The sequence below is a fragment of the Manacus candei genome, unplaced genomic scaffold (genome assembly GCF_025592945.1).
Source record: "Manacus candei isolate 608988 ecotype Guabito, Panama unplaced genomic scaffold, ASM2559294v1 h1tg000028l, whole genome shotgun sequence".
NCBI classification, from domain to species: Eukaryota; Metazoa; Chordata; class Aves; order Passeriformes; family Pipridae; genus Manacus; species Manacus candei.
Genome location: NW_026138076.1, coordinates 21,679,150 through 21,703,879, shown reverse-complemented (window position 1 = coordinate 21,703,879; position 24,730 = coordinate 21,679,150). Strand labels below are relative to the sequence as shown.

General features: G+C 36.3%; 1 protein-coding gene across 8 annotated transcripts in view; it reads left to right on the top strand.

Annotated features, from left to right (window-relative positions):
* Nucleotides 1-24,730, top strand: part of PALLD (palladin, cytoskeletal associated protein) — a 201,944-nt gene that overhangs the window by 143,406 nt on the left and 33,808 nt on the right. For 6 of the 8 annotated variants that reach the window (XM_051790144.1, XM_051790145.1, XM_051790143.1 and 3 more), the window contains one exon: nucleotides 21,588-22,283. The exons of the other annotated variants lie outside the window; for them this stretch is intronic. In XM_051790144.1, the coding sequence (XP_051646104.1) occupies nucleotides 21,588-22,283 (696 nt within the window). The remainder of the gene's footprint in view (nucleotides 1-21,587; nucleotides 22,284-24,730) is intronic. 8 annotated transcript variants of the gene reach the window in all.

Sequence of the window (24,730 nt, the reverse complement as noted above, 5' to 3'; positions counted from 1 at the left end):
TATTGCTCAGATGACAAGCCATCAGACTTTGTATTTTTTCTCTATAAACTGTAGATTATTGTCAGTGACCAGAGACTTTTCCACAACAGACATGCTTCCTGGTCTAACATGGCCAAATTCTATTCTTTTTCTGTTTCTAAAGCTACCTGATAATTTTCATATATTCATGATAATTCTCACGTGCACAGGTTCAATGTCCTTGCTGAATTGCATGTTTATCTTTTTACATATAACATTCGTAGGCTATTTTTTCAGTCAGTAAATAGATTACCATATTGCTTGGCTATGCTCTAGGAGGTAGTCTTGGTTTCCCACACGTCTTCATAGTTTTCCTATCTATAAAAAAATCTAGAGAACTCTATGTAACTAAAAAAGAGAGACACCTCTTCTATCAGTTCCTGCAAGCATATGAAATCCAATTTATAATGTGAGACTATGGAAGTTCAAACTACATTCAAAGTATATTACATTGTCTTATGAGTCTCCAGGATGTTACATGTGGTTTCCATTCTTTTATCTTCAGTGACTTTTGGAGTTTCTGCTAGAGATTTTGTAGTTATTAAATGTTTAACATTTTCTTAAGTGGTTCATCTGGAATTTCTGGAAAATTATTGCTTCAATTTTCTGCTTTGCATTAAAATACCTAAGCCTTTTTGTCTGGTTGGGGGTTTTTGTTTGTTTGTTTGTTTGTTTTATAAGAAAAGAAAAAAAATTACTATCAGTTGTATTTCAGGAACATTTGTGCTCGTCTATGGTTTTCTCTGGCCAACAAACCACAGCAACTTTAAGTGTTTCTGAGATTCTAGAAATAAAAATTATGCACTGATTCTAAAACTCTGGGTTCCCACGTCCCCCATCCCTTAATTTAGTGATGTTTTTGATGGTTAGGTATAAAGAGACAATTAATATAAATTATGACATTTATCTGAATCACATGAAATACCCAGAAGAAGGAGCAGAAGGCTCAGAAATCAGGATCTCTGCCATGTTTCCCTTGTTCTCCTACCAATTATATGGCTGCCATTATAAACTAGCTGCAAGCAACACATCAGCCTTCTCTGCAGCCCTTGCACCAATCTAGTCTTGATGTCAGATGCACGTCATGTGGTAGGGCCAGTGCATGGTGCAACCCTTCCCAGGATGGTGAAGCTCAGCACTGACCACATACATTACAGTTAGCCCAAGATCAAGGACTTGGTTTCAATTCTGAGGAAACTCTTAAAGAAATAAGCAGCGCTTTCTGGATCACAAGTTGACATTTAAAAGGAGTAGGCATTTTGTGATTGCCTGTCTAAGCTTCAGTGTATCCAACTGGTCTGTGATTTCTCACTGGAAGTTTTCTTCAGCAAATGATCACAGGGATTCTGCGGGTTCTGCAAGAAGTATCGAGAAATTTAGACCTCAGAAACACACATAGAAGTTGTGGATGTTCTATTTGTTACAGACTACAGTAATAAATCAGGGTATTAACATGTGAGCACAAATGTTAAAAATTAGTTTCAGGTTCTTTTGCCATACAGGTCTTGAGATTAAGTAAGCCATTCCTGCACTTCTTACAAGGATCTGATTATTATCTATGGGCAAGGCTCTTTGTGTGGTGAAATGTTTGCTTCAGAAAATGTATTGATATCTTTAATGCTAAATTTAGCATGTTATTTTTGGTTTTATCCTCTTCTGGCTGCAGTTTGCTCCTCCTTCAAGCTGCCAGACAAGGGTATTGCATCCTCACTTTGAACAATCTTTGAAACTGTTTTGTAACTTTGTAAAGTTAACATTCTGGTTGGGTATACACTTTGGACTTTTTTTGTGGTACAGTGTAACCAGAAAAGAGGAGTGACCTAGGGACAGTTAATTATAAGGAATTACAAAAGCTCTCCGCTGACCATTGAGGCTCATTGTCGGTTTGCAGCTAAAACACAGCACTCACATTATGTCCTTTTTTGGATTAAGAAGATAGATGTTTGTTCTTTAAGCATTACTGTCTACAAATGCAAGAGACAGACCCTGTTTACCGAGTGAATTCTTGTAAGAGTACTGAATTAGTGCAACTGTTTGCAATGCTAATATTTGAAGGAACATGCTCATTGATAAAGAGTGGAGCAGAATAGAATTGGAATGCTTTTAAGCAGGAAGCTGATCTGTAGTAGATGAAAGTTGGGGGAGTTGAGTGAATTTGTATGAATATACAGAGCTCTGAGATGCCTAATATTTTTACTAAATAATCTCTCTCTTTTCCAAAAAGGTTTATTATGCCTGCCAGAATTTCCAGTACTGATAGAGCAAAGTTGGTTATGCACAGTAATAGAGGATTGACTAATGAGAGTGAAACTGGGATGTTTGGGGGAGATTTTTAAATCATGTGAATAGTACCTTTTTAATTAATGGAAGTGCCAGGGCCTTCTGATAGAAGACAGAAGCTGCTTGTCTGAGAGCTTAAAATCTTCACAAATTCATAATTAAATAATACGTAATGTGCTTCTGAGTTAGACAAATTGTCTCTGTCATCATTGATGGTCTTTGTGATAGAGACAGAATAACAGAAATTTGCTGTCAAGCTTCCCAAGTTACTGATGTTAATCTCTGTGGTTGGTTATTGAGATTATTCTCAAATGCTTCATCTACTTAATAACCTCAGATTCCTCAAAAGTTCTATTATAGATTGTTCCGTTTTTCATGAAATTGAAAATGTCTTTGTCAAGAGTCACTTAAAAAGGAAGGAAGTTACTAATATGATTAGTTTCTCAATTAATTGAATTCCATTTTGGAAATTTTAGAGTTCACTAAAATGACTGACCACCGTTGAAGCCTGTAGAAAAATTTAAGTGGTGGCACCATGTTGCATGAAGGACAGAAAAGAGGTGGTGAAATAGTTTTTTGGAAGATGGGAGGCATACAAAAAAAGTATTTCCCTAATTGAGAAGCAGTTTAATATTTCAGAGTTTTCCTTGGATGCTCTTGGGTGTATCCATTCAGGTCTAAATTAACTGTTTGTCCTGTGACAACTGCTGTCTGTGCCTAATTTTCTTGCTATCCGTTATCAGGTCTTTCATTGCACAGACTCCTGTTATACAAGCAGTATACACTGAAATGCAGATTGCCATGTTTTGTGGACAGGGACATATGTTTTAACTAAACTATCATGCTTTTGGTTTAATGGAACCATTTCAGTGCCTTTTTTCAGAAAATATTAATAGTTCTGCCATTATAATAGTAGATACTGTCCAGTGCTTTTGAGTAATTGTCTTTTTAATTAAATTCTCATTGAGGTGCTAATTCTTGAGATTTATCTGCGGCATTTTTAGATTTTTTTATTGCCCAGTAAAGTCAGGATTACATTTACTATTGTTTATGAATTTATACACTGGCCTAAAAACTGAAGGATAAGTAAGCAATCAGAAATAATATTGTTGTGCATCATATTCAGGCTATGCCAAGTCAGGCTATGGCTGGGAATACACAAAGTTATAGAAGCTTTTAGGAAGTGTCAAGTTTAATTAGTTGTACTTCATTAAACTTTATTCTTTCTGTTCCATAATAAATATGTGCATCTAAGTAATCTGGAGTACCTACTACGGTAGGAGTATCTTTTCTGGTATAATTCCACCAGCTCAACTGTTTCCTTCAGCACTAGTTTCAGTTTCCTAGACCAAAACAGAGGGAAAAGCAACATTTCCAAACTGTACTGCAGAAAATTAGTACAACTGGTTGTTAAGCCAAAGTTAACTAAGTGGTACTTAGCCGGTATTGAAGGAGATACCTTCTAATTTATATATTTTTAGGAATTTTAAACTGTTATTCAACTGATGGTGGCAGAGTTTATTCTGAGACTTCATTGTATGAACTTTCTCAAGATTTCAGAGAACCACAGAATCATTCAGGCTAGAAAAGACGTTTAAGATCATCGAGTCCAACCCATTAACCCAGCATCACCATTAAACCATGGAATAAGGTGCCATATTCACACATTTTTTGAACACTTTCAGGCATGATGACTTCACCACTTCTTTAGGCAGCATCTTCCAATGATTTACAACCTGTAGAAGTTACATATTATTGCCTTTACCGTGGTCATTCAACAAAAAGCTTATCCTGAACTCCTGAGAAACTCCGTCATAACACTTAATAGGAAGGTTTTTCTATTCCAATTTTTTGAAGCAGATGATGTCATTCATCGCTGTTGTTTAAAATTCTTGGATTTTTATGCCATGATAAACCTTCCCTGTGATCTGAGTATTTAATTAAAACTTGGAAAAGACTGCAGTGTGACACCAGGGTACACTGAGTTAATATCCACAAAAAATTCCCATAGTCCTTTATATATAGGGACATCTTCCACGCACAAAGGAAAGATTTCTGCATTTTCACTGCTTGAATCTTCTATTAAAGGTTGTCATGAAAGGTAGCATATTTAGACTTTGTAACAAGTTTTCTGGGAAGAACAGGAAGATTGACTCACTTCAATCACACTACTAAATGCTGATCAGTGCTTTCCATTTCTGTTACTACTGATTAGACTTAACCAGGGACCTGGGTATGAAACCTTTGCATCTCCAAGCATTTCTGTTCCATTTAAGTGGCAAATTGCTGAGATACTTAATTCACCTTAAAGAAAATTACTCCCAAAGCACAGACTAAAATTTTTTAAACTAAGTATTTCAACACATGAATGAATTTTTCAGTAAAAATTTTCAGATTTGTTTGAATGAAGTTAAATTCATATGAAAGTTGCCTGATTTTCAGAGCTACTAGTTACTGTTGCTCCTATTGATTTCAATGGTATGTCTGTGTGCCTGAGCACACAAGCTGCTGGTTTGAATTCCTGTTTTCATTTACACAGTTGGGAAGTTGGGAAAGCTGTTGCAGCTTCTTTTTTTCCATGATAAAACAAAAAGATGAGAGATTCAGCATGTACATGCCCAGCTAGCATATCAGTTCTGCTTGTGGCTGCTATATATAGTAGGCTAACTTGCATAATAAGAGTGGTAGGATAGATGAGTGAGAGACCTGCGGTTGAATTTTTTCCATTACAGCAGATGTTTTCTCTGATTCCAAAATGACAGAGCAACAGCATACAGTAGTTGAAACTTAAAAGAGTTATAATAACTTATTTAGCAGGAACTGTGCTTATTACAATAAAACTTCACCAAAATCAATTAGCAGGTTTTGGTGAAGTTTTATTGTAATAAGAATCAATTAATGTTAGATAAATATGGCTGCCATATTATTTTGGATTGTGGTTTGAGTTTAACTTCATTCCCTGCTTTCCCTGACATTTTATGAAAACTAGGCATTAATTGAAACAACTATTAAAGTGATAATTTAGAAAATGAGCACTGGCTGATGCTAACAACTTCATATTGTTATAGAAAAAAGCAAACCTAATTATGGAGTAAGTAGCCAATTCATGCATCAACAAAAATACACAAGGTTGAAACTGGTCAAGTGAATATTGTTATTTATACTTTTGTCATTCAGGTAATCAAGTCTTAAGCTACAAGTCTTCATTTTTAGGCCTGTATTGTATACTTGATAAGACTGTGTTGAGGTAGAACAAATATTTCCAATAAGGACTTCATTAATTTTAAGGTAGTTGAATTGAAAATGTGTATGTGAATTGAAACTTGAAGATCTTATCTGGTCACTGCCAAAGTAAAGTGGACATACAACAAGTTCATTGTTATGCTTCACAGTTACCAACTAAAGACATGGCTTCACAAATCCTACCTTGGAAGGGATTTCCTCACCATCAGTGTGAGCTAGAGGAGGTCCAGCTTTCAGATGCTCGTTTCTGGACAAGCACCACCCTTCTGTTGCACCAGCAGAACTCTTTGGTTGGCTGCTCTTTAATCTGAAGCAGTGAACAGATTGAAGATTTAAAAAAGCCAAGCAAACAAAGAACCCCAACCCCTAAAGCAAAGCCACAAAACCCCCAACTAACAAACAAAACCACAAATCCACCCAGTTTTAGTGTTATTTTCAACTTTTAATTCACCTACCCTTTCTGCTGTAAGAGTCCTAAACTGTTGTGTCATCACAATTGGATGTGAAAGAACAGAATAGGGCACACAGAAGTATTTAGGGTTGTCTTAGTGAGTAAGGGGGACAGAGAATCCATGGTATCATAAGACCACATGGTTCCTAAATGAGAGCATTCACAGTGATATTCAGTGTACTCTAGATTACATTTATTTTCTGCATACCTTTACTTGATTAACGTTTTCTTTACTGGGAGTCACTAATGTAAACATGGCAACATTTACTGTAAATTTTTAAAGAGCGTATGCTGCACAGCTGCAACTAAAAGCAGTAGGAGCCATTCAGTGAACTCCTCTCAAACTTTTCTGGAAAAAGTAGAGGACAAAATGACCTACCCTGACTTTTTGTACTGTGGTAAATACATTTTTGTGTTTGTGTGTGTCTGTGTGACAGTGCCTAAATAAATTATGTTCTCAATAAAATTCCATGCCAGCAAATATGGCATGCAGACTTGAAACAGGAATTGGATTATTGCTTAGCAATTTTGCACTAGAAATACAATAACTAGAATTTATGTTTACATTAATTACAGCATGAGCATAAATTTCTCTGTACTATGTGATTGCTTTTTGTCTCTCAATATACAACACAATAAAGACTAGCAATCTCAGTAATAGATGTGAAAAACTGAGTGCAAGGACTGTTTTTTTCTCAGGCGAACCTTGTAGGTCCAATGGGTTTTGCTGCACATATAATTTATTTTTATCGTGTGCAGTCAAGGAGTCCTAGTGTTTTTGGTGAAAAGCTCAACTGATATGGTGGCAACATCTGTCTCTTAGTAAATGAATAGCATATAATATTTTACAATAATTAACTAATTTCTTCAAAATAATGTCATGCTCAACACAAGGGACCATAATGATGGTACTACAAAACAGAGGCTTTGTCTTTTTCAGGAATACAAAGAGTAAGCAGTAAATGAAACTGGTAGATGCTTGTGTCTCTCTCCTGTTTATATATGCTGGATTAGACCTCTCCTTCTAATTTGTTTCTTTCTAGGGTTTCTAGAGGAACTCCCAAGTCTACAGAACTAACGTTACAGGAATTAAAACTTTATCCTTTCCTTTTTACTAGAATCATGTGCATTTTACACATATCTTCTCAGAGACTATGCAACTCCCTTGTTCTGTAGTTGATGACAATTTTAAAGGTGGTTTTCACTAGAGGTTCTCTTTTCAGTGTTGTACTGGGAGATCCAGTTCTTTGCAGCTAACTGCTGGCCTTATATGATGATCCTCACTGAAGACTTTGTGGACACTTCTGAGTGTTTAAAGCAAGATGTTAAGTTGCAGAGAGGTTTCCTATTAAGGAAAAGTGATGTAATGTCAGTGGAACACTGCCAACTTCTCTCTACTCATTTTATTTATATTAGCTGCATACCAAAGAAAATGCCCCATAAAACATGAGTGCTCCTTGCTATATTTAGCCAGGTTAATTTACTAATACCAGGATATTATGTTTATATGCAATGGAAATAATTATAAAAAGATTTAGGTGCATCTTATTGAAATAAAACAGGTTGAACTTGGGAAAAATAAATGCTAGATTTGTTTCTGATGCATAGAAAGACTCTAGGGTATCTTTTAACATTTATACTTGCAAGATATGTATTTCTGTGCTGAAAAGCATTGTTTAACATTTTAATTGAAGTATTTTTCTGATTGTGTAAGGAACATAAAGTACAAGGAAGTTAATTACATTAGTCTGAGTCTTTTCAGTCTAAGCAGTGCAGATGTGACTAAAGCCAATCTTGCCATACCTGCTCTGGTCTGATCTTCTTGTCTGAAATATTTACATTCATCTTCATACACAATACAGTGGGATACTGTGTGCTTTTTTTGGTGATGTTTAAAATCACCTTGGCATATCTTTTGTTGATTGCCTTCTCTGAATTTTTTAGGACTGCTTTTTAAATGAGTAAATGAGTCTCCTTTTCAAAGAGTAGAATTTTTTTGCCTGGCTTATGTTCAACTCTTTGTTCTACAGCTGATGGTGTTGATAAATAATCACAAGATTTCTTCCTGACTCTAACAATGTTACTTCATAATGCTGTTAAACAATTTGACCTTTTCTATTAATTCTACTCCTACATAGTGACACTAGCTGGGTGTGGTAGTGTTGGAACTATGGATCCTCCCTGATACTAATTCCACCTAAAAGAATATTCCCCATCAGGAGTAGCTGAGTACATTTGTTAACTGCTGATAAATAAGAGCTGTCATACTAGCCAGCTGCATAATGCATATGAGAAAAAAACCTGGTATTTTAAAATTATTAAATTAAATGTTAACTCAAGCATAACTGTGAAACCATGTGATGTATTATCAGTTCTTCAGTTGTCTCATGAGCTACCAAGTCGTGGGTGGGGGAGAGAATTTTTGGGTAGTGTCATTTTTATCTGCATTACTGAGGATGCGTTGAACATTTTATGTATTTTCTACTCAAATCTGAGTAGCCTGTCTTCATTTTGAAGCCTATGGTTTATTTGGATAACTTCTGAAGACACTTCTTTAAGAGAGTCTTCATACTTTCTGACATTTAGCATCTAATTTACACATTCTGAACTGCACTCTGGAGGTTTCACTGATTCTCTAGGGGGCTGTACTACTAATAATGTAAGTGAGATGCCAAAGAGGAGATGATGAGAGCATTTTCCTATGTATCTCCTTTTGGCTAGAAGAATTAGAGCAACATGACATCAAACTGAAGTGCTGTAAGGCCAGAAGAAAAAGGCAAATGATCTTTTAGTCCTATCACAAATCAAGTATTACTGTTTTACACATCTGGAGCTTCTTCTGGAAATATAAAGCTATGTTTATGTATTATAGAAAATGATTGCGAGATTCTGTTGCTATTTCCAAGTCTGCAGATCTTTTTTCATTCATTCTGAGTGATTCATTAGGGAAGTAGATCATGCTGAGAAAAATCATGAGAAAAAATTTTGAGTTAACTAAGGGTCGAAAAACATTTCCTGCAATTATGAAGTATGTGAAGCTGGGCCTTTTGCCTTACAGATTCCTCATAATTTCAAATATCAGATTTTAAACATTAGACGAATTTAAAAAGAACCCAAAGAGCCTTGGATCATGAAATGCCATTTCTAGTATTAGGCTCTTGAGGGCAAATATTCTCCCTAGTGTAGAAGATCAGACGTAACTAATCTGTGAAGTATTGCCTGGACAGGGTACAGCAAGAATTCTGTGCTATCAATTCTTGCTTAGCAAAATTTGTTTCCCCATTTTTTAAACTGATTATTTAAGTAACTTTAATATTGAAGTCTTGAAATTCATTTGGAAAACTGCAGTCTCTGAAGGTTTATGAAATGACTGAAAAATGGACAGCTTCAGACAACATTGCCTTTAGGGCATGAGAATGTAATTAATGTGGTAAGTCTAAGTGCATGGGCTCTTTAGTCTTGGCATGAGAAAGAGGATGACTATAGGGAAATGAATTCATCTTCGTCCAAACAAAAATACTAAGCAGCAAAGTCTTTCTGCAAATCTGGGTTCTCACTTTCCCTGATGTATGGCACAACCAGTTGGAGAACTTAAATGTCTTTGCCTTATTTTGTACCTTTTTGACAAAATTTTTTAAAAGCTCTCTGGTGTCTCTAACTTTTTAACTTTCATTTAATTATTCATTTTTCTGCAGTAAATTATTATCATATTTTGTATGAATAGTCTAATAAATTAGCTGACCTCAAATCATCCAAATGCTTTTGTTATTGTGCAAACTTTTGCTCAGTGCTGTGTTTGATGTTTCTCCCTAAAGGAGAATAGGAATAGGAGGATCTTTCGGATAAGAAAAAGGATCAATGTACTGTGTAAATTTTAACTGTGACTACAGAGTAGTTTAAGTAACCTGATCCAGAGACACAAGGGTCATGCAGGTTCTAACACCTAGAATAATTATCCTTGTGTTCACTGTAGAAAACTGTAGTAGAGAAGGGTATTTTAGGCCAGTGTTTTCCAGAGAACTAAGTAAGCTTTTCTAGAGAAGCTAGCAAATGAAATGAGGTAGAAAATAAAGTAATGAATTTTGGTATCCATACACCTTAGGTAGGTCTTCTGAAGCTCACGAGGAGTGCTGAAGAGCTGGCGATAGCCCAAGGGAAGAGGGAGACAGATGAGGAGAAAGAAGTTAGAGAGAGGGAGGTCAGCAAGAAGAAAAATTAAAGACAGACTAGCATTATAGTATTGCTGAGAGGAGCAGTGCATAGGATCATGTGGAAATTCATGGTTCATGCAGGAAGAGCTGTATGATCCGCACTGATGCTGACTCTAGTGCTACCAGTTTTGGTATTGTCAATATCCCTCTGTCTTTGAAGTAATCTACAAGTCCAAAATTACATTTTTGATATGGAACTATTGGTTGTTTATTAAAGCACAGCCTGAATTTTCTTTTTTCTATCCCAGCTGCTTGTGAGGTAAAGGATACCTTGCAGTCCAAGCTGTTGTGATGCTTGAAGAGAAGGTTTTATACACAGTTAATGTTGATTTCAGTGTGAAAGATATATATTGCTACTTTTCATCTTAGTAGCACTTCCAATAATGAAAACAATGCATGGATTATTTTTTTTTAATTTCAATTTACTGACAGTGATTTACCAGTAGTTTCCAGATGTAATCTAAGTACTCCAGTTATGTTAAGAAAAGAAATTATATATAGAATTATATAACAGTTTGGGTTGGAAGGGCCCTTAAGAACATCTAGTTCCAATCATCCTGCCATGGGCAGGGAACGCAGGCAGGGATAAAGTGCACACTACTAACAATTCAATGTAAAAACCTTTTTCAATAGGAACAATAAGAACAAAACAAACTGCTGTTGGCCAAGATAAACAAAACTGACTTTACTCTAGGAATAGGTAAACCGGTCTTCTTGACATCCATTCTGGAATGTTCATTTTAACATAAATCTAATCTTAATAAATATGGGAAAATATAACTTGGGACCCTTAAGTCAGACAAGTGCTGTCTCTAATATTCTTTCTCCAAGAGTCAGCTCTGGGCTGAGAAGGTGCATGAATCATCAAAATAATGAGTCCATAAAAAGAGAATCTTCCTTCACAATTGTCAGAAAAAATGGGTTTAAATTCTGAGACATACATTTTCTTTTGTAACTAGCTTTTTACAAACAACTCCGTGATCAAACTGAAGGCAAAAAAGACACCTTTGTTTTGTCTGGGAGGTTTTTACTGCAGGGCAAATGGGTGGAGTGGAATTAACTGATTTCTGGAGGTCAGCTCAAGCAGTCAAATAGTAAAAACTGTACTACAACATAGAAATAGTACAATTGTTGACAAGGATAGGTCAATACATTGTCTCCTAATATGTAAATGTTGAATAATATGCAACATACCCTATTTTTAATATATATTACACATTTGTATATTTTACTTTGAAAGTGTGAAGAAATCCCATAAAGAAAATCCTATAAATCAAAAAAATTAATTTCCAGCATATTTGTTTAGAAAGAGAGGTGTTTGACTTACCAGAAGTTGACCCACAATATATAAAACCAGAATGTCCTGTGGTATGCACACTTCTTTTTAAAAGCCTCTTGATTGTATGATTTAGCTAGACTCCTCATGGCAGTTTATACATCTACTCTGTGTGTATTGCCTACATTAGCAAGTGGTACAGAAAAACAAGGGCGGCTCGGTAGAGTGAAAAAACATGATGTACACTATACATTTCAGGGTCACTGGCTTGATGTTTGATTTTTCACTTTGGACTTGCTCTAGTCTGTTCCCAGGGGTTGAAGGCCCTTGGTCGCTCAAGTTTGTTAGTTCATTTCACCGGACAGCTCATGTTCTTGAGAGGCTGGTCATGGATGCAAACTGGAGAACAAGCAAGTGGGAAACAGTTGGAAATTTGCTTCAAAAGTACATTTCTGATCCAAGCTAAAGCCCAAACACAGTTATGTCCTTACTGTCCTCTTAGAAGAAGTGCCAGTCTCTGAGGTTCCTTTTTTTTTGTCCAGTCACTATGTTGGTCACTATTTTATTTGGGAAAAATGAAATATGGCCCTTCCTCTTGTTTTCTCTGGGAAAGAAGGCTTACCGCTTTCATCGAGAGCTAAGCAAGATTCAAAACAGTTTTACAGAAAGGATGAACTATTCAGACTCACTGGTACAGCATTTGCTCATAATAAGTGTTTACAGTCACACTGTATGATTCCTTCTTTTTTATGTGATTATATATCACTTAAGGTTCATCTTTTATCAGGGATGTCTTCCATACTCAAGGTTGCTTGATATAGTAAAACATATATTACCTGAAGTGAATCATCTTTATGGAACGTATTTTCACTCAAAAGTAGAAGAGAAATTATTTGCTCTGCCATTTATACATAAGGTGTTCCATTTAAGCTTTCCAGAAAAATGTACTGTACATTTAGCTAACAGTTTTTAAAAGAATTAAATTCTTCTTGTTAAATCACTACATCTATTTACCAAGGAAATTCTATTTAAAATGATGTGTTGCCATCACAAGAAGCTAATTCAGGTTCTATGTCTGCATCCAAACTTGTGTAATTTCAGTATATAGTGTTTCTCTTTGTGATGACAGGGAATGTCATTTGTTCTGGTCAGGTCTGTTCAATCTGTTTAGGAGCATAATATACTCTGACTATTTAAAAAGGTGTTTTGACTGCAGTGACATCTGAGTAGTTAGATAGATTTTGTGTTTGCTTAGTAATTCTGCTGATAGGTTTTAATTTTTTCTTAACCAAGCAATGGGGAAATTACAGTGCAGTGCAGAATATAGTCATGGAGTAAGGCTGCAGGTCTACTTGGTCGTTAGGATTTGCCTAAGTCATCTTCATTATATTTATGTTTATTATGCCCTTGTAATAAGCAGTAGCTCTTCATATCTGAAGGTGCTTTAGCAACATTTTGAGTGTCATCATTTTTCTTGACTCTTTTATATTTTGGGGAAGAAGCCCTTTAAAAACAAACAAACAAAAAATCTAACCCCCAAACTCACACTTCTGAACTATGTCTGGCTAGATAACCAGTGACAGTGCCCTATAAATTATTTTATTTTCAAAATTCGCCCAGCAAGATGAATAGAGATCTCTATCTTGATACAAAATATGTCACAAAAGTATTCATTAGGCAGCTATCTTTGAAATTCATGTGAGTTGCTGATAAGAAAAAAATACAATTTAAAGAAAAGATATTATCAGTCTACATGCAAAGATAAAGTTATGTCTCCTGTTATAGCCAAGTCTATAAAAAGTTCTTTTAGGTCTTCTAAATGCAATAGCTGACATAAGGTACATCTGCCACACTGCCATAACTTTCATTATGATTACCAACCTGGACTGCATGACAGGAATATAGCATCCTGCACTAGATCAAGCCTAAGATGTAATTGTGTTAGGATTGTATTGGTTGAATAAATGTCACAAAAGTAGTAAGCAATGCTGTAATGTTATTTTCAGCTCCTGAGAACCTGGCTGAAATATTATTACTGTCTTTAACAGTTGCTCTTACCTCCTGGTGCTTCTCCTTCTTCCGTAAAAGTTAGTATATGTTGTCGGGGGGGGTATTTTTGTATATACAGAAGGACTTCAGCAAGAATGGTATAACACTAAACCTTTATGGCATTCGGATGGGGCTGACAACTAAAGTAAATCTGTCATATTGTTGTAGTAGGAGAATCTCAGAAGTATACAAGTATTTCCTATGAATATTATGTATTTATTTACTTTTCTGTGGTTCCTTTTCATATGGTAGTTTAAGAATAGAATACCTCCAGGGAGTTTCAGTAACAGACTACTGATGTGTCAGCTGGTAATATCTCAGATTTACATAGGCCAGTGACCCGCTTAACTGTCAGAAGTATTTGAGAATAAGAATAACTGGTGAAAGGACCTGGAATTTAGTCTCTAAAGCTACCTTCATTTCTTAGAATATTTTTAAAACATAGTCAAAATTTTAATTTTTCTAAAAATACATTGAGAGCAATTATCTGCTCCCTTTAATGTCAGGGCATCCAGTGGCTACTCTATTTTTCTTTAATATGATGTCCATTCTTCCTTACAAAAGTATCTATCTCAATAGTACAAAGCAGTCATCTTTATGTGTGACCCAAAGAACAGACACCTGACAGATACTGGAATATTAATATTGAAAACATGAAGGTCCACTGTAGTAGTTGATGAGTAGGCATAAAAGTAAGCAAATCTCCTAACTTTGTTGGTTGGTGATAGATGAAATGTGAGCATTGTATTAATCAAATACATTAAATTTAAAGCACATATGTAAATAAAAAAGACAACTGTGCATGTGTTGTTCCAGTGGCAGGTCTGAGAAACTGTATTATACTACATCTTTTTCTTCACTTCTGGTTTTAGGCTAGTGCAGTTTTTCATGCTTTGATAAATATTTTTTTCTTTCCATATTTTCTTTGAATATATACCAATGAGCACAGAACATAATCTTCCACATGGTATAGCATGAGCAGAGGCAGAAGACCTATTTTTCCATTTGCAGGCTAGTTCATTCCTGCGTTCTGAGTAACGGTTTCCTACACTTCGGGCCAATTCAGCTGCAAATTGAAAGCTGTGTTGTTATTAATGCCTTGTTACAGTTTACCTTTTAATAATATAGTGTTTTTTACTTCCTGTATCAGCAAAACTTGTTACCTGTGTAATTTTTTAACTGTTATATCTATCACTGGATAGTCTGTGCACTAGTTATGCAACACTATTGAATTACCAACCCAGACAGATTTTTGACTACCAGACTAATTCTTATGATCTAACCCTACCAGAGATATGAAGTTTGGCTTTTTTACTAAAGCTGTGTTGTATCTTTATGACTTTTGGGAACAATGAATGTGCATAACAGCACAATTTCCTCTCTTTCTGTACCCAAGCTAAATGTGTGTTAAATGTGTTATCTCGCTGGTGCATGTTTTGAAAAATGTCCCTGCAGTGGTATTGAGGGGTGAAAAATGGTTCCTGTCTTCAAAAGAACTGCTTGTGTTTGCTGAATACTGGCACTATCTCTACTGTTTGTTTCCTTAGTGCAGAAATTACCTTGATGCCTCTGACAGATAATCAAACCATAGTGGAAAATGGGCACAGCTACAACTGCCACTTTTTAGGATAGACAGAAAAGTTTTTAACAGCCAAATTACAGCAGGACTTCCTTACAAGAGAGTTCACAAACAATGCAGATGGTTTTGCATGCAGTGTGTATGAAGTTTCTCAGATGAAAAGTTAAGCTCAGTTTCACAGTGTGCTCATAACACAGTGCCTGTCTTAGCTCTTGCACCATACTGCTTTTCCTGAGAGTGTGTTAGGTTACAGTGAAACCGATTATAAATGCTCCTGTTTGTTAACCTGAAATATGGGAAATGTTATTTCTTGTGAATCTGCATTTTCAAATTGTTACGCTTTGAAGGGAAAGTAATAAAAATGTTAAAATGTTGCAGCTGGTGGAGATTGTTCCTAGTTATAGCTCTCCACTTATTCAGCATGAGGTTTAAATTGTAGTGACAATCTGCATCCCCCCGTAATCTGTTAGTATAGACAAAACATACCTATGAATACTTTTGGGGTAGAATCCAAACTGATGCTGGGTTTTGTGTGTTGTCGTTGTCATTCCCTCCATTCTGTCCCCTCCATATCTCCCTTCCCCCCGTTCCCCCCGTTTTTATTTTAACTGATAATTCATCTTGCATAAATCTGAACCCTTACAGCATTTAAAACAGTCCACATTTTTTTTCCTCACAATATAAGGGATTGTTCAGCAACAGGAAATCTAATGCTTAAGTAAACATATTTGTATAGATACAGCCTGAAGGCTGTCTGTGTGTTGAATACATTGCAGTTTTTGTTAAAAAGGCAACTGTTCTCCCTCTACTTCACCTTCTTGCCTTGACATAATTGTAGATTTTCAGCATTTCTAAAAATAAGTAAGTGTTCCTTCAGTGAACAGTTTAGTTGGAGTTACTTTTGTATTCTGAGTATTTATTTTCTGTACAGCTGCTAATCAATTAACTGTTAGATAAAGTTAGGGTTGGGGTTTTTTTTCATTTTACCAACTCTCAGTCATTGCTAAGTCTGGTGGAAAACTTTACATTATATTAGGAATTTTGTCAAAAGTAGAATTCCAGGTATTGGTGATTACTGTCAGATTTTGGATAAGTTGGCATGTACATTTAATTTCATAAATAGTAACTTTCAGAAGTACTTTAGAAAATTACTAATTTTCAACAGTACCATGTACATCAGCAAAATAAAAATCTTGTGGTTGTAGAAAGCAAATTACATAGTGTCTTTAGGAGCTACCTTAACAGCTACCTGGCAAGTCTGCCCTGCCAGCTGCCTAGGAGCCACAGATGCAGAAGCACTGTGAGTCTTATCCAGTGATGAAAGCTCAGCAGCTCCGAAGCTCCCACCACTTCTAGTTCTCCATTCCTTCTCTGCCTACCATCTACCCAGTTGGGCTGCCAAGCAGCTAAAGAGATGTATGTGATACATTCAAATTTTAATAAATTAATAAATTTTGAAAAAATTTCATCCTTGGTTTTATCATATAAGTATACTATAAGACAAAGTATGGGTATGAATATACCTAAATGTACACATATAAAAGAATACATCTCTACATAGATACTTGCTGACATGGAAGTCAGTGAGAACAGCCCTTGCCCTTTAATGCAGCGTGATGGTGACTATTTCCTTTTTAGTAGAGCTCTGGTATGATTCTGCAGTAGCTACTCAAAGCAGTAGCACTGAGTTAGAAGCTAGAACTTTATTGGAAGGTAGATTTCATGGAGACGAGTAGTTGTTACCCCAAAATAAAAATACAATCTCAATTTAGAAAACTAGCTCAAGCTTTTAAAGTTGTGCTTAATTCTGATTATTTTTATTTAAAATATTCCCGTATTTTCATTTCAGAGGTATATTTTGTATACTGCTGTAAAACTGCACCGTCTGTTTCTCAAAGGGCAGGTCACTGGTATTGTGAAGAGACCAGTCTGCTTTTGCCCAGGAATAACTTGAGACAGAAGTGAGCTCATTATTCTTTCATAGCTGAGATAAATATGAGTCTTTCAGACAAAAATTGCTTTTCTTTGACTGTTTTCCATTTGCTCCTTTTCTTTTTTTAAGATCATGAGGGACAAAATCAGGAATTTCCAAAAGTTATAACACAGAAAAAACCACTTAATCTTGGTTCTTTACTTGCAGGCATTTATTTCAATTTACTTTGTACATTGTGTTGTAAAACACTAACTAAATTTCAATGTACTTACATACTTTGTGGTGGACACTACCTCAATAGGGTTCATTCTGTGTACCAAGATTCTTTCAAGGCTTGGATAGCATTTCCCTACCTTTGGAGAACTTTCCATCTCAAGAGAGTTAGCCAGGATAGAAGGACTTGTATATGAACTTTGGTGTTTAAAAGGTACACAGAGTTGATGATTAAACTGCAGGTAGTAGGGTGCTTCCCAGAAGAGGGACATTGTTTCTCTAAATAATTTTTTATGCTCTTCACAAACCCAGGCATGTAAGATAGAAGTAAAGCTGGTACCTATCCTAAGACCGGGACCATGTGAATAAGCCTAGCAGAGAACTTAAGTATGAAAGATGAATTACATCCCCCAAATCGCCATCTGCTGTACTGTCCTCTGCCAGTTTCCTGGCAGAGACATTTCCTGTTGAGACTTTGCGAGATGTACAACCATCTACCTATGTACCCTCCTCCATTCCACTGTGTCCAGGCACTTGAAATCACAGTTCTTGATGGTGGTTGTTACCAATTTACTCCTCGAAGTCACAGACTGCTCTATCAATTTTCAAAACAATGTGACACAAAGAAGGTATCAGGATGAAAAAGCATTATGAAAATGGGATAAAAAGATAAAACAGCCTGTTATAATTTAAACCAAGTGCATACCTTAGTATATGAATTCTTGAGTAACTATTAAACTATGCTGTATGTATTGGCACACATAGTTGCCCACTATGTAACAGAATGTCTCATGCCTCTAGTCTTCCCTTTCAACATCTGTTTTCAAATGTTTCTTGCTAGCATTTAGCTCTGAAAGTCACCACCTTACTGAGCAGGTTCCGAGTGCCCAGAACCAAACCTGTGCCTGAAGCTGTTCTCACAGGCAATGTGTGCCAGAAACCTCACTTCTGTAGTAACTAATGTCTGCTTTCATTAAAATATTACTGCTTTACTGTTTGCATTTTTTAACTACTTTAGCATACCTATTAGAACATCTGAAAATGTATATAAATACCTTGGTTAAGAATATCTGGTATTGGAAAAAAAATCAAATACTGAAGCAGAACTTTTGAAAATATTTATGTACTATTAGACGTGTTTTTTGGTTCCTGAAATTTCTCAATGTTCACTTTACCCTAGTTATGATTTTTTTTTAAATTACCTTTACCATTTATTAATTAAATTTTCTAAAAAATTACTTTTAAATGTTCATTCTTATATTGTTATGATTAATTATTTGGCAAAACAAAAAATTCCACATGAGAAAAAAGTTTATTCTCTATTGTTTAAAAAATCTTAATGTCTTCCCTGAAACATGTGTGCTCTTTAAAATACTGGGATTACAAAACACATTTCAGCTAATTGGAAAGAGGATGTAATTACAATCAGACTAGTTTTTCTTGTAATCTCATCAAAAAACTGAACTCTTTTTAATTCTTTTCTTTGTTCTCTACTGATGAGAGCAACATAGTGAGCTGATTCCCCTGCATAATTTTGACTGCTGGGCTCTCAATATCTTTGTTGCAGCAGGTTATCTTTCAGGGACCTACTTGTGTAGAGCTTCCACTGCCATCATTGTCATTCCAAAGGAACACTTGTGAATTGATATTCTTTCCTACTTTTTTCTTCTTCATAATGGCACATCCATAGGATACATCTACTCAAGAAAATGATAAGTATAGGGCAGTGTCTGATGTTAAAAGAATAGCTCTGAGGTAGAGAACATTCCTTTGCAGACAAGGATCGTGCAGTTTTACAACTGGCATGAAACTTTGCTCTAAGAAGGTCTTTGTAGTTTTTTGCCACATGAACTGATGTGATAATGATTATGCTTCCATGTTATTTTTCAAGAAGAGGTGCACCCTAAGCTGATCAAAAGCTATTCAACTGGTATTACTACTGTACTGGGCTAATAAACCCTGATATACAGGCATGTATACTCCTGTGGTCTCAAGTCAAGCTTAGTTTGAGAGCAGAGCAACCTCACGTTTGCCTGCCAACCTTTCAGAGACACACCCTGACTCTGGTCTCTCCTGCTGCCTGGCTGGGTGCAGCAGCAGTGCAGTGGCAGGGCTGTAGTAGTACCATTGACAGGGCCATAGATGGGCATTTGTGTTATGCTGCTGGCCGGGTGCATCGCCATGTGATTTGGCGAATGAAAGTAAAAAGGTCTCAAGACATGACACTCTGACTTGCTTTCAGCACATGTTGGATAAACACAGGAGTGTTGGAGACAGCTAAGTTTCTTCTATATTCAACACACCATTTACAATGCTAAAGTCCCCCTTTTTTCTTTTTTTTTACCTTAGTCTCTCTGTAATAAATAAGAAAAAAATTGAGAGTGATTATGATGGAAAATAAGATAAGTATTATTTGTAAGTAATTTTAGAGGTATTAGACAGTAGGTTTTCAGATATTTAGACTAAAGATACAGAAAATATCTTAAGTAAAAGATAAAAGCAGTAATCTCACAGGACTTTCTCTGTCCAGGCAGAGTTGACCTGAAGTGCTTCTGTCATCAACAAAGAAATTTGAATAATGATGGAAACTAAAATTTTGTTGTTTTAACCTATTTAGAGAAAGGAGACTTTTATGTAATTTAGAAAAAAAAGAAGAAGTTTTAGCCTGTGTCCTGTGGAGTGAAAAGGTGAACTAATAAGGATTTAGAGTCTCTATTATCAGCATTAAAAAATGAACTATAAGATCTACAAATGAACCACAATATGTAGATGTTCTTGTTCCTGATCTAATTAAAATAAAAGTGTCATTTCCTTTTAAGTGCTGAAATATATATTGTTGGTGAGGTGTTGCTAGAATTGAGCTATCTTTATAACAACAAAAAAGGCAACTGTTAAATGTAAATAACTGATCTTTCAGTTTTCTGCCCTAAACAATCTTTCTCCCCTTTTTCTTATCTAAACAATCTCCCTTGGTATGAGATCATAAGCAGAATTATTGTCAGAAAACATTTTCTGGGAAATGTAGATGGTTGGAATATCAAAATTAATCTTCAAGTGGAAAATATGATGTTATTACCATTTCTAATTTTGTTGCTACCAACAAAACTATATTGTTGTGCCAGTCATACATTCATACGCCTTGCATTAAGACTGCTTCTAAAATTTCTGCTTAAATGACCTAAATTATACATAAACAATGACACACTTGTATATAATAAAATATTTATATATTAAATACACAGAAAAGGTATATGTGCATACGCTGAAATTTTGTAGACGTGGAGTATTGAGATAAAGTCATGATTTCCAGCTGGAAGATGACAATTTTTAAGCAAGTCAGTCTGATGTATTTTCAGATGATAGACCACACAGTTAATTTTGAGCTTAATGTCATTCAAACAACTATATCATGGACAAAAAAACCCAACCAAACAAAACAAAACAACAAAAAACCAGTGCATGATCTGGTTTGCTTCACTGCTCAACATTTTGCTTTTTTCTTTTTTATTTTTACTTAACAGTTTTAAGTACTCCAGCATATTAGTTTTTTTAGTCTCTATTCTTCTTCTAGTAAATATGTGCATTTCTTAATGAAATTCTTATTTCCATTTGAGCTGATAGTACTGCAATTAGCATTTCATCAGAACTGTATTGAGTATCTACTAAGATACATCTCAGGACCTACAGTTGAAAATAAAGCCTGGGAAAAAAGTGGGACTAAAGACATGGAGACACTCAGTTTATCACTTCCTTAGGTCACAGATGTTTTTCAGAAGTTTTTGCTCATTTACAGATACACAGATGGTTCTAACACAGAAATTGGCCCCTTGTCTCCAAGTACTTCATTAAAAGTATGTCCCTAATTAGGTCTGTCTGATTGGCCCACAGAGGCTACACCAGAAATCATGGCTGAAGTTGTCACTGGGGAAATATTTCAGCCTTATTATTGAAACAGGGTCATTGAATGAAATACTCAAGAAACAAAAAGAAACCTTGTTAAGAATTTCAGTATTTTTACCTTTTATTCTGTAATCTGGATGGATTCTTTAAAATATAGTAAGTGTCTTCAAATTGTCATATAATTTACCTTTTTGAAGAATTGAAGGTTCTGTTAAATACTATTATTCACATAGTTTTTCCTCCATCTTGAGGACAAAAAATGGACTTTTGTAGCAATATTTTAACTCTGAAGAAATAGGGCTGTTCAACATATGTAAACACTTTGAACTTTCACTCTTTTGATTTTCCTGGACCATGGATCAGCAGATCTTCTATCTCTTCCCCAACCAGCACGCGTGTCTGATAATCTTTTTGTCTATTTTTCCTTCCCACAGGGGGCCCAAAAAAATACAGCAGCTACAGAACCAAATTCGTCTGGAGCAAGAAAGTGGCCAGTGGTATCGTCACCAACAGCAACCTGATCATCAGCAGCACTCTCCCACTTCTCCTTCCTTTCCTCCTCCCCCCTCCTTCCAGGAGCTTGAGCCCAGCCAGTTTATCACCTCTCCTGTGCCAATGAGTATTCTTAACTCTCATACTTCCCCTACCATGCAGTCTTCTGGCTCTTTTAACTATGCTCGGCCTAAGCAGTTTATTGCTGCTCAGAACATCAGCCCTGCTTCAGGTTATGTGACTCCATCTTCAGGATCGTCTACATCCAGTCTTCCTTCTCCTATGTCTCCAACTGCTTCTCAGAAACAGTTTGGCAGAGTGCCTGTTCCTCCCTTCTCTCAGCAGTTTGCTCCAGAAGGGGAATATCCCTGGTCTCCTTCTTCTCCATCCCCCCCACCCCCGCCTCCACCTGTCTTTAGTCCAACCGCAACATATCCGGTGTGTGATTCCTTTCCACTTCCACCTCCTCCACCCCCTCCTCTTCCTTCACTTTCTTCACCTTCCCACAGCCTGTCTCCAACTCCTAGATTTCCTAATTCCGGCCAGTCTCCAGCAGCTTTTCTCAGCTCCATGCTGCCATCCCAGCCGCCACCCATTTCTGTCAACGCTTTAGGCCTCCCAAAAGGAGTGACGCCTCCGTAAGTATCAGCCGATGAGCTCTTTGACTTTACTGAAGATTGTAATGAAGATTATTGTGCTTGCTTAATTTATATTTTTCTAGGGTCCTTGGCTGTTAGCTGCTATCTGAGAGGGAGAGATGAGCGAACAAATTACAAATGCCTCTGTGCTAGAGATCTGAAGTAGTTTTTTAACCCTTACAGAAGTGAGATTCTGAAAGAGCCCTACGGTAGGAACACAGAAGATGAGAAACTAAAACTTTAAATTGGAGTTGTAGAAAATATGAAAGCAACAGCAAAAGGCTCTGCATGTCCAGGGCGGTGGAAGGAGATCCTAGGAAACCCTTCTCATGACCCAGTTCTTCACATATGCAATGCTATTTGCAGTTTATGTTCCTATTACATCTACAGGTAGAGAAATATCAAGTAAAGACAGAATCTTTCAGAAGTCCCAATAGTTTTGTGATACTAAAAGTATAAGGTATTAAAGTATAAAACTGCTAACAAAGTGGTCATAACATTGTTTAGCTTTTGGCTAGAGATTTTGTTCTGAGGAAGTTTGGGAAAATGTTTAGGAGGGGATTTAGAAAAGCAGTGCATAAAAACAAACAGAATCCCTTCCCCTAACAAGTCTGCATACTTATTTTCCCCTTTTGTCTTCTCTAAAGGCCAAAATAGTATTTTGGAGCATGTCAGCTCCCATCATAGATCAGTTTGTCTTTCCTCTGGCACTAGACTCTCATTCCATCCTTAGAGAACAAAGAGACATGCTGAAGAACAAAAATGAGAATAGCTGTATCCAAGGCTTATTTATAACTTTGTCTACAAGTTTGTCTAAACATATCTACAGTATCTAGGTGACCTGCTCAGCTACATACTGTTGCAGTGGGAACTTCTGTTATTTCAGTCCAAGATATTAAAAGGAAGAGAAGGAAGAAAGCAGAGAGATATCAAATTAATAAATTATGTATATACTTTAAAAAGCATTTCTTTATCTTGAGTTCTGTCATACAGCTCATTATGGAGTCTGGCCATAAAACAGATTTAGGAGAAAAATTAATAAATAGTACAGTTTGCCCTTGCACTCATAATAGTTGCGATTTTCTGTCTTTCTGTGTCCTTTGCTCTGGCTGAGTTTCTCTTTTGATACTGACCACTAAAAGTTGCATGATTTATTTACTGGCAGCTTGATCAGTAAGCACAGCCCACAAAAGCCTGCCTGATTTTCCAGGAAAGGCTCTAGTCTAGCTATACAGTTCTGACAAGGACTGGATTCTCTTTTGAGTTCCCTTCTGTGTGCTGTGAGGTTGACAGTAGCAGTTTGAGCCTCTGCTGTGTCCCTCTTTCCCTGTTATGCTGCACTTATGCATACATGTTCTCACTTGAAACATTAGCTATATTTTTGTTCAGAGAGACAACCCTGTAAGGATGCTTCCCCCTTTCTCATGCCTGTCACTTCCAGAAGCACAGCAGCCAGTCTGAGTGTGCACATGATGGTGTATCTATCCACATTCCCCCCTCCCCCACCCCGACAAGGCAGCAGCCTCAGGATCTGAGCTGAGGATGAGGTAGTTGGCTGTTTGGTTTGCATTCCCTCAGGAAATATAGTCCAGATGGGAGCTGGATCGTGTTAACTATACTGAACGTATGTGTGTATAATTCATGTATATGTATATATACATATGTGTATATATATACACATAGTGGGCATTTGACATCTGAATTATAACACTAAAACATGGTAAAAGATGTACTGTGTGATGCAAAAGAAGCCATAATCTATTGTTGTGTATCTTTGATGCCAATTTTTCCCTGGCTTCTACTTTTTCATGTTACTCTGTAGGTTACTAATGTCTGGTGTGTCTTGTTGAGTAAATCATTGTTTCCCATAATTCTCATACCACTTCTGAGCAATCCATTTCCCCCGCAGCTTTAGGTCTCTTCTGCTTTGTGCTATAGTCTCAGTTCTTTTTTTGGCCAGTGTCACTTTTCTTTTGCTCCATCCTCACAAATCCTCTTTAGCACATTTATCTTTCTCAGACGTAGTTTCTGAGCCTCTCACAGTATTCTACAACCTCAGCCTACCGTCTCAACAAGCATGCCATGATCTCCAAGATCTATTGATTGAGATGGTGATAGTGTTTCCTGACAGTGTGCTGTACAGACTGGGTGCAAGGAATATATCGGAGCATTCAAAGTTTTTCTCAGCATTTGAAATCCTAGTCACGCCATTTAACTTCAATGCTTTTTTCATTACTAAATCTTGGTACAACTACAGATCTGCTCCTCAGAATGAGTACTTGGTAGGCATCAATCCTAATCGTTCCCTTCCAACTCAGGACATTCTATGATTCTAAGAAAACTTTTCTAACTCTCTCTTCAATACCTGTACTCTGTCTGTGAACACGAACAGTAAACACCATGCTAATGGTTCAGCTGAGTGTTGACATTTTCCTTGAGTTTGGACC